At 36.0% G+C, this 11416-nt stretch overlaps 1 protein-coding gene across 1 annotated transcript; it reads left to right on the plus strand.

Moving 5' to 3' along the window:
- The first annotated feature begins 1608 nt into the window (after nt 1-1608).
- Nucleotides 1609-7234, plus strand: kek1 (leucine-rich repeat, immunoglobulin-like domain-containing kekkon 1 protein). Its single transcript, XM_075297894.1, has one exon. The coding sequence runs from the start codon at nt 2860-2862 to the stop codon at nt 5617-5619; it is 2760 nt and encodes a 919-aa protein (XP_075154009.1). The 5' UTR covers nt 1609-2859; the 3' UTR covers nt 5620-7234.
- The last annotated feature ends 4182 nt before the right edge of the window (nt 7235-11416 follow it).

Here is an 11416-nt window from a genome sequence, read left to right on the forward strand (position 1 = left end):
TAACACCACGTTGCAAATTTCAACCGGATCGGATGAATTTGCTCCTCCAAGAGGCTCCAGAGATCAAATCTGGGGAACGGTTTATATGGGGGCTATATATAATTATGGACCGATAAGGACCAATTCTTGCGTGTTTGTTAGAGACCAAATTCTAACACCATGTTCCAAATTTCAACCGGATCGGATGAATTTTGCTCCTCTAAGAGGCTCCGGAGGTCAAATCTGGGGATCGGCTTATATGGGGGCTATATATAATTATGGGTCGATGTGGACCAATTTTTCCATGGTCATTAGAGAACATATACCAACACCATGTACCAAATTTCAGCCGGATCGGGTGAAATTTGCTTCTCTTAGAGGCTCCGCAAGCCAAATAGGGGGATCGGTTTATATGGGGGCTATATATAATTATTGACCGATGTGGACCAATTCTTGCATGGTTTTTAGAGACCATATACTCACCAAGTACCAAATTTCAACCGGATCGGATGAATTTTGCTCCTCCAAGAGGCTCCGGAGGACAAATCTTGGGATCGATTTATATGGGGGCTATATATAATTATGGACCGATATGGACCAATTCTTACATAGTTGTTAGAGACCATATACTAACACCACGTACCAAATTTCAACCGGTTCGGATGAATTTTGCTCCTCCAAGAGGCTCCGGAGGACAAATCTGGGGATCGATTTATATGGGGGCTATATATAATTATGGACTGATATGGACCAATTCTTGCAGGGTTGTTAGAGAACATATACCAACACCATGTACCAAATTTCAGCCGGATCGGATGAAATTTGCTTCTCTTAGAGCAATCGCAAGCCAAATTTGGGGGTCCATTTATATGGGGGCTATACGTAAAAGTGGACCGATATGGACCAATTTTTGCATGGTTGTTAGAGACCATATACCAACACCATGTACCAAATTTTAGCCTGATCGGATGAAATTTGCTTCTCTTAGAGCAATCGCAAGCCAAATTTGGGGGTCCATTTATATGGGGGCTATACGTAAAAGTGGACCGATATGGCCCATTTGCAATACCATCCGACATACATCAATAACAACTACTTGTGCCAAGTTTCAAGTCGATAGCTTGTTTCGTTCGAAAGTTAGCGTGATTTCAACAGACGGACGGACATGCTCAGATCGACTCAGAATTTCACCACGACCCAGAATATATATACTTTATGGGGTCTTAGAGCAATATTTCGATGTGGTACAAACGGAATGACAAAGTTAATATACCCCCATCCTATGGTGGAGGGTATAAAAATTAAAAATATTTTTTAAACTGTGTTAACATAAGTCTCATTTATAGTATTTGTAACCGGTTGCTCGAGCAACATGTATGATGGTATTATATATCACATCACTATTACGATGTCTCAACATGTTGACTGGAAATGTTGCCCAACAAAAATGTAATGCTCTATTCTGTACACTCTGATTCTCTCTTCGTGAAGTTTGCATTGAGCATGACTCGTCGAAAATCAACATGCGAGTTCAACATTTCCCTCGTTGCATTGCCTTGAGTTTGACGAAATCAGTTTCAGTTCGTTAGCCGTGATGGTTGGGTGCCCAAGCTGCCTGTCGCGATCCTAAGAAATCAAGTTAAAGAAATACACACATATCTCAAAATAGAATTAAATAAGGAATTTCTTAAATCCAAAGATAAATATAATATCAAAATAAGACGAAAAATCAATCAAGCATATCATCAATAGTTACCGAAAACATATCGAAAGTACACCAAGTTACTTAACACACACGGTAAAAGAAGTTGTAGCTAAACAACCAAACAAAAAAAGTGAAAACTGAAAAGAAGCAAAAAAAAGTAGAATAAAACGGATACGCTTCAAGAATTCCAAAACGGATTTAGCATAAATTAAACGAAAAGCAAAAAAAAATACACAAAAATTGCGTAAAGACATAAATCGGTTATACGGCAAACGAATATGCCCGTGCATGTGTACTTGCAATGCATGGTGTTTGTGTGAGCCAGTGCGTGCGTGTGTGTGAGTGTAAGTGAGCACTATACCTATACTGAATAATGCTCACTGATGAATGGCAGTGAGAAGTTGTTGTTTGTACTTAATTACCGTTACCAGGTCAATCACAGTCGATGTTACGTTCATAGTACCATAAAACGTATAAATATGTCCCCCTCGCCACATGTAAAGGGGTAACGTGTAACGTAAATTTGAATATAAATTCGAAAACAAAAACAACAAATATGATTAATCAGTACAACATGAATCTTGTGGCGTGGTGAAATGAAAACAAACCCACAGAGAGAGAAAAAAGTAAAAAGTGTGGAAAAACGCCAAGAAAAAGGATTAGATGTTCCATTTAAAAGAAAGCAAAACAAAATGAAACGAAAAGGTTTTCCTGTTGAGACCTAAAGTCCAACAAAGTTACGAAGAAACCTGAAACCAGAAATATCAACAACAAAACCGAAAATAATTAAAAATATGCTCAAAGTTAAAAGTAATTAAGAAAATTTTTACGAATTAAGTGTAGTTTAATCCTCTCTCCAAAAGAAAAAGAAGTGCACCCAGCGCAGTAGAAAAGCAAATGTGAATTAATTATAAATTATATAACTCAGAATATTACAAAATGTTACTCCAGGAAGAGGAAATGTTCCTTGGGACTTATTAGAAAACTTTGAGAAGAAAAGAAAACTACCCAACACCGGAAACTCTGAACTCCTGAGCAAAACGGAAATAACACAAGTTTCTAATTCGAGATAGGGTCACAAGGATATCAGTGCTAACCTAACCCCTTTGTGTGTGTGTGCTGCGTATGCGAGTTTATGTTTTTGATGTCAATAGTCATTAAGGAAACAAGCAAACATGACAAAACTTTGGAAGACGACATTTCTAATCCATTTGGGGGTTCTGTGTTTAACGCAAATTGTGTTTTCGTCCTCCTCCTCACACTATGGTCGTGCTCAAAAAAACAAACACTATGCTGGTGCGGGGTCTTCATATCACCTGACCAAAGTGTTGGCATCATCATCTGCATCTGCCGGTACGGCGGTTTCATCATCACATCCCACCGACATGGAGCATCAACATCATAATCATCGTCAACCATACGCCACAAATGCCCGCCACCTGAATGGTCGTAAACAGCAGCATATGGATAATGTGGGGGCCGTGAGCAGTGGTTACTCGTTCGTGGACGAACCCACCATATCCGAGGAATACTTGGATCCTTTCCAACAACCGCATTCACCAGACAATACCGTCATTGTTAATCATCAACAGATGAGCACTTGCCAGACTGTGTGTGCGTGCAAGTGGAAGGGTGGCAAGCAGACAGTTGAATGCATTGACCGTCAGCTTAAACAGATACCGGACAATATTGATCCGTCCACTCAAGTGCTAGATATGTCTGGCAATAGATTACAAACACTGCTGAATGAAGAGTTTGTGCGGATCAATCTGCTGAACTTACAAAAACTGTATCTGCGCAATTGCCGCATAGAGCACATAGAGCCTCAGACATTCAAGGGTTTGACAAATCTGGTCGAATTGGATCTCTCGCAGAATCTTCTATACAATGTACCATCGATGGCCTTGAGTTATATTTCCTCGCTCAGGGATTTGACCATTGCCTCGAATCGTATACAGAAAATTGAACCCAATGCCTTTATGGATACGCCCGCTCTGCATAAATTAGACTTGTCGCATTGTGATATTCAGTCGATTGCCCCTCAAGCATTTGAGGGCCTAGAAGGCCTAACATTACTGCGCCTGAATGGTAATAAACTAAGTGAGTTGGTTCCCAAGACTATTGCAACCTTAAGCCGTTTGCATGGCATTGAATTGCACGATAATCCCTGGATATGCGACTGTCGCTTACGCGATGCCAAGTTGTGGTTAATGCAAAAGAACATACCCTATCCCGTGGCTCCTGTGTGTGGCGGTGGTCCCGAAAGGATTCTGGACCAATCATTCGCCGACTTGAGTATAGATGATTTCGCGTGTAAGCCTGAAATATTACCTTCCAGTCATTATGTTGAGGCAACCATGGGAGAGAATGCTTCGATTCTTTGTAGAGCAAAGGCCATACCAGCACCTGTTGTCAACTGGTATTGGAATGGGCGTCTACTGACTAATAATACAGCCTTCAGCTCTCATCAACGGCTACATATTCTGGAACATGGAGGTTTTGAGAAAACTTCCCGTTTAGTTATGACCAATGCTCAAGAGATCGATTCCAGTGAGTTTTTCTGTGTGGCCGAAAATAGAGCGGGATCTTCAGAGGCCAATTTCACCCTCCATGTCCGCATGCGAGCCGCTGGCATGGCTTCACTGGGTAGTGGACAAATTGTTGGACTTAGTGCAGCTTTGGTTATTTTGATACTGTGTGTTTTGTTATTCGTTACATTCCTAATGATGCGCCTAAAACGAGAGCCCTACAACGCTACCAAAACGCCCAACAACATGGAGGTAATTACTAGCATAAACCAACAAATGGGCAATAAAAACCAAACGAATGGCATGAATGGGAACGTAGGTCCTGGGAATGGGTCTGGCGGCGATGCAAAAATTATCACTGATGAAATTGACCATGGCGAAAAGGATACATCCTCCATTCAAAGTGCAAACCCATTGCAGAAGCCACCCAGACTTACAGATATGGCCTATTCAGCGAATGGTAGTGTATTAGCCACAGCTCCTTGTTTCATATCGCCCACTGCATCTGCCGGCAATAATCCGGATTTAATTAATGACACCAAAAGGTTCGAGGGAGATGAGTTTGCGGATTTGAAAATACCACCCATCCTCACGAAAGCCTTGAACGCTGACCTAGCTGGTTTAACTACCAATGGAGAGTACAAGAGGGCTGGTGGCTGTGATTCATTGTATCCATCTGGTCTATGGGAGGACATAACCGCAGTGGCGTGCACATCTTCTGCCGATGATCTATTCTTACGTCGCTACTCCGACAAAACTCCTATTATGGAAAGTACTCAATTGTACGATATGCATGAAGGCGGCAGCAGTTCGGATAATTTTAGTAGAACTTTCCCACGCACACATTTCAACCACACCCTGCAGTCCAATGAGGGCAGCTGTCAAATCAATACCGAATCCACAGCTTCCACCACAACAACGAACCTTTCCAATTCTGGTTCTGGCATAGTCATGGGGGGTTACCCCAACGACTATGGATTGCCGGTTGTGCCTGGTGCTGAACTACAACTACAACACCACCTGCAAATGAATCCACTGCAAAAACAACTAATGAGCGGCACATTAGGTCGACCAGGCGCGAGCAATCTTCTATGTCGAGCTACTCTAACCTCAAGTAACTATACAGGCACTACAAGTAGCCCACCCCCATTCACCAGTAGAACACTACCACGTCAGAGGCCTCACAACACAAGCCTGGAGGCCAGCAGTAGTTCGAGAACATCTCCCATTCACAATAACCTGGCGTCCAATCCTACATCGATAAATGCCAAGACGATACGAGTTTGGCAGAAAGGTGGAGTTCCTGTCCTGCCTCCTGTGACAGCTATCAAACGGGCTCTCATCAGCACCACCAGTCGTAATTCTCCCGACGAAGGTTATCAGGAAGGCTGCGGCACAGACGTGTAAACGACTAAAGCTCAATTGCCGTTGGAGGACATCCCGAAATATGAAGCTTTGTTTAAATGCGATGCGAAAAGGAAGTTCGTATTTTTTACGAATCCAAAATTTGCTAAAATTGACTGATTTTTTGTTGCATCTAAAATCCCCTTCCCGGCCCTAAAACAGCAGTGCATCGGTAGTAAAGCATGTTGGTCAGTTTGGTCGTTTTTGGTCTAAGCAATAATTGTATAACCTTTAAATCCTAAGTGGTGTGATACACAGATTGCGGATATTTCGTTAAAGAGCTATGCCAGAAATCTACCAGAAGAGCAAAAGGATTTCCCGAAATAAAAAATCGTAATGGTATGCAACTTGTTGCATATCAACAGGAATGTGATAGTGTATGCGTAAATAGATAATAATTTTGTAAAAAATATAAAATATACTAAACTGAAAATAGAAAAGAAGAAAATTAAAAAAAAGTTAGAATATGTATAAAAATCCAAGGAATACTCTTGGTATTCCTTATAAAAAAATTAAAGAATCCAGAAGATCCCTCCCTAGGGAAAACGATGTGCTAGGGTGTCTCTTTGAGTGCAGTCAAATAGCAGCTAGCTACGATTGGGTAAAGAATTTAAAAAAATATCATAATCTCTCCTATTCGCGTCATTTTTTGTTTTTAATTATTATTTTGAACTTTGAATCATCCAGGCATTTCAAATTGATTTGATGTACCACCAACTTTTCACAGAACTTTTTTCGTCTTTTCTTGAATTTTGTTTCTGGCTTCGTTTTGTTTTTTTTGTTTATAATGTTTTGAAAAAGTCAACGGTAATATTGCTTTCAAAATGTCAAAGTTGAGAAATAAGCTCACAAATGTTGAAAACAATCACCTCCCTGGTTTCTTGTATTTCTTGTTTTGTTTTGACTGTCTGTCACATTTATGTATACCAATAAATTTAATAACAAGAAGCAGTAATTCTTATTGGTGTAGGCACAAATCCTAAGAGAGAAGTCTACATATCTCTGAGAAATCTTACAAAAATGTACTTAAAGTAATATAATTGAAATTTCAAAATACTTTAAAGCAGCTGGAATAGGGATGAAAAGTAGATACAGTTGAATAAATATATGATATTACTGTGGGGAAAAAGTAAGGTGAATTTTAAAATTTAAATTTGAACTCCGCGGTGTTCACATTTCAAATTGATTATTATTAATATATTTAGTCCTTTTTTGTCAAACGACCATGAGAGCATTTTTCATGTTCCGTCTCATATTGTACTTGTTCCACGTGACCATTTCACCAAAATTTAAACAATATTGTTCCATAACCACCGTATTCGACTGATTAGGCTGTGTGATTTGAAAAGACGGCTATGCCGTAAATGAGCGCATGTCTGTCATTCACAATAGGCAAACCGGTTGTTTTCGTTTAGAGTCCATTTTAAAGACTTGCAGCCTGTTTCTGTATGTTGAACGAGCTCTATCGATCGACTGAAATGCATAAAAACAGCTGCAATTCGGCATTTGCAATTAATTTTTTTGTTGATTCAATAAAAAAGTAAATTTATTTTGAATCCAAAATTTAATTAATTTTGTAATTAAAACAATCAATTACTTATTGAACTTTACTTCCTCGTATTTCGGTCAAAGTTTCATATACTTTTTAATTTAATTAAAATGTTTATTGGAATAATTATTTTTTTAAGTAAAAACGTGTTCAATCATGTTCTTTATTTTATTTTGCTTTTTTTTTGTTAATTTGACGAGAATGTTAATGGTATCAGTTCAATTTGTAATTGATTACCTTTTCAACTTCAATATAGAATTGGAAATGTTTTGGTGATACTTTGTTCTGTTCTTTAACTATGTGTTACGACACTCTTGAAGTAAACGATTGAATTACGATAAATGCAGAAATCTCATACACATTTATTTTTTCCCTGATGTCCAATAAAAACTGTTAATTAGCCATCGTCCATCGTGTTTGTGACATAATTGTTCTAAGGATTTATTTTATTATTCCCACTTGTTTATACCCACATACTAGTAGAGGGGATGACCTTCCAAAATGTCATACAAACAGAGAATGAATATGACCCATTTTTATCGGGTGCGGCTGATACTAAAATTTTGCCTCCGGTGGCTTTTGACGGCTAAGCCGATATAAGTTTATATATTCGTCAGCGGACGTTTATCCATTATAAAATCAAATAGAGATTATAGGAATGGTTATAAGACTAGTTGTACAACCAATCTTACAAACAAATTTACATATCATCCATATCTTTTGAGCAAGATGTTTGCGAAATTATTATAGAAACCTAATATTGAATAATTGTGTATCGAACGTTCAAAATTTTGACGGAAAATACATAATTTATTTATACATTTTTGTGTTGTTATTAAATATTTTTGATTATTTGGCGGCTAAATTTGAGTCGAGATGAGCCGACATATTCGGTGGCGGCGTCGACTGCCAAAAAAGGGTCGGCGGTGGCTAAAAACATTTCTTCACTACAAATATAAAATTGTGAAACCCTTTCAGGTGATGAATAAAATGACAGTAAGAAAATATTCTTTGTTTATATTCTTAATATTGCGATAAAATTTATCAAAAATTGTATTAGCAGTCCATAATGGCAATGACTAAACAATATTCTGTAATTTTCGCATAAATGATAAATTTTATATTATTTATTTCCATTGTAATTCGAGAAGCTCTGAAAAACGAGTTTCTGTATCTATTTCACCAAGGTTAGGTTAGGTTAGGTTTCAATTGTTTCAATTTTGTTAAAAAACCAAACGTGCTCAGACATTCATTTTACGATTCATTTTCATTCCATTTGGAGGCAAGAATTCACGGTAATGTTTTTTACCAATTTTTTTTTTAATAAGTCACAAACAACGAATTCTAATATTTGAGGATCCATAGTTCACTCTGAAAAGGGGGCGCTAATGCCAACATAACATTATTTTAGTTCATGAAAATTAGTTGATTTTAGTTAAATTTTGCCCAATGCACCGAAAGAATTCTCTTCGTTAATTTTACAAAGAATTCTTCATTAACTATTCTTCGTTACTTCTTCATTAAAACAACGAAATTTTGATTCGTTTTCGTAAATTTTACGAAGAACATTTTACGAATATACGAAACGTCTACGAAATATTCTACATTAACTTTTCTTCGTAAAAAGTTAGTACTTTTAACGAAACTTTCTTCAAATTTCATGACTTTTGTGAAGAAGTTTTACGAATCTACGAATATTTTTAACATTCTTCATTAAAATTTCTTCATAAAAAATACGAGACATTTTCTTTGAAATAACGAAGAAGTTTCATTGAAGTTGAAAAATGTTCGTTCGTGACATGAAATTGCCTTTGATAATGTGCTTTAGTGTATTCATTTATTCACATTTTTAATGCATGTCTATGCTACTTCTCATTTGGGTGACAGCATGCTATGAATAAAAGTGAAGTGAAACTAAAAGTTATTCAAGAACTTTTTTATAATTTTTTTTTCTAAAAGTTCGAACATTTTTCACAAAAAGTACGAAAGTTTTCATAAAAAGTACGAAATTGTTTCATTAGAAGTATGTAACAATTTCATAAAAAGTATGAAAAATTACGAAACAATTTCATGAAAAGAACGAAATTGTTTCATAAAAAGTATGCATCTTTTTCATAAAAAGTACGAAGTTTTTTCTTACAAACTACGAAAAATTTGTAAGAAATTTTCTTCGTAAAAAGAACGAAATATTTCGTACTTTTAATGAAAAGTTTCTTTGGTTGTAAAACAATGACAAATTTCGTACTTTTAACGAAAATTTTCGTTCTTTTTACGAAGAAATTTCTTTCAGTGTAGCTAAAGAAATTTTAAAAATTTTTTAATCAAATTTTTTCCTTCAACATATAAAATTTTCTTAAACAACAGACAAAGTTTTTTTTATTATTAATAAATTTTCTCCCATTTTCTAAAAAAACCTACATGATATTGCAAATATTGTAAATATGTTTCCACGTTGTATAATGGAAACATATATATAAACAAATGATTTATAATTTGTGCTCAGACTTAAACATCAATATTACTGTACGATATTTCGGGATTTTACAATAAACAAGCTTGTTACATGATGGAGTTTTTGGGTAAAAAATACTTAATATGTCAGTAAATTTCTCAGCAATGTCTGGTTAGGTTAAGTTAGGTGGCATCCCGATGTATCAGGCTCACTTAGACAATTCAGTCCATTGTGATACCATAGTGGTGGATTTCTCTCTTATGTTATCACTAAGTGCTGCCCGATTCCATGTTAATCTCAATGACAAGGGACCTCCTTTTTATAGCCGTGTCCGATGTCTGAATATAGTTATAGTTTCCCTAGTTCTTAAGTACACGCAGAGAAGAAACATATTCGAAGTCACATTTTCACCTGCAACCATGTTGGCTCAGTGAACATGTTTCAAAGAAAAATATAATTGTCCTCATCTAAAATGTTATTATATTGATAAAAAGAATTTTGTTTGAATTAAAAGAGAATGGTCACGATCTAAAATGTTATGGTATTCGTCATCAAAAAATTCTTTCCAGTTAAAAGAACATGGTCACAACCTAAAATATGATCTTTACACAGAAAAAATTTCCGTAGTTAAACTAACGCTAAATGTAACTTATTTTTATTGTAAAAAAATCATTTGTTAGTAGTTAAATTTTATTATTTTTTGCGAAATTTTCCACAGCCCAATGAAATTTTCGTTTTTTTTAAGTATGTCTCAAATATTTTATGAACTAAACGTGAGTATAAAGTTCGATGACCGTACACATAAGTTCAATATGAACTAAAGCAAATGAAAATTTTCGTACGATTCCCAAAAATAGTAAGAATGAAATACTTACTGTATGGTTAAAATGGTCATGATTTTATTCTTAACTTTTAATTAATATTTTCTTCGATAAGAGGGTGTAATTTCGTGAACTATAGTTAAAAAGTACAACGCTTTGTGGAAATCTCAAAATGTGTAGCAAAATTTAGTTCAATTTTCGTACGACTTAGTTTATTCTTCCTATAAAACAGTTTACTTTTTTTTCGGTGTATGAAAAAACTTTTTCGTCGACGCCACTTGATAAAAGAAAATACAAAATTAACTTTATTTATTTATTAATTAACTAATTCCTTGTTTATTTGTATTTATAATGTCGTGCCAGCAAACATCACATATTTTTATACACTCTATATTGGTTCAATTTCAACTCAATAAGTAATCATTTCGCAGTGTTCGAAATGACTCCGAAGTTCCGCCTCTGCCCTGTAAAAAAAAGGACTGTTCTGTTTGTCAGCTCTTCCTCTCGGAGCCCTATGAACAAAATGCCGAAAACGAATGAGCGGTACTGAAAAATAGGCTCTTGTTGAGCTAATTTAAACGAAAAACTCTTGCTCACACAGCTCCTTCATATGTGACAGAAAAATATGTATTAGTATACAGTGACTAACACATCTAACCGGACGCTACCAACGTTAGGTTTAATTTTATCAAATCTCTGTGAAAAATATAGATTTATAGGTAAAATGATACACCAAAATAAAGGCAATTTTGTTTATTATTTTATTATAAAGCAAAAAAGACACAAAACGGCCATCCTTAACCCTCTAATGCCCAATCACGGCTTTAGGCGGGCTTCGATAAATCATCAAGCTTTTAGTAAAATACACCTTAAGACAACAAAATTGGGTAAAATAAAAAAAAAACTTAGATAAAACTGTTCAAGAGGCTTGGCAGCATATACTGAATTTTACCGTATAAATTTTTCTTGTTTCGTATT

This window comes from Haematobia irritans, chromosome 2, assembly GCF_050003625.1.
Source record: "Haematobia irritans isolate KBUSLIRL chromosome 2, ASM5000362v1, whole genome shotgun sequence".
Lineage (NCBI taxonomy): Eukaryota > Metazoa > Arthropoda > Insecta > Diptera > Muscidae > Haematobia > Haematobia irritans.

Coding starts and splice junctions, on each gene's coding strand:
- kek1 (XM_075297894.1), top strand. CDS start 2,860: ATGACAAAACTTTGGAAGACGACATTTCTAATCCATTTGGGGGTTCTG.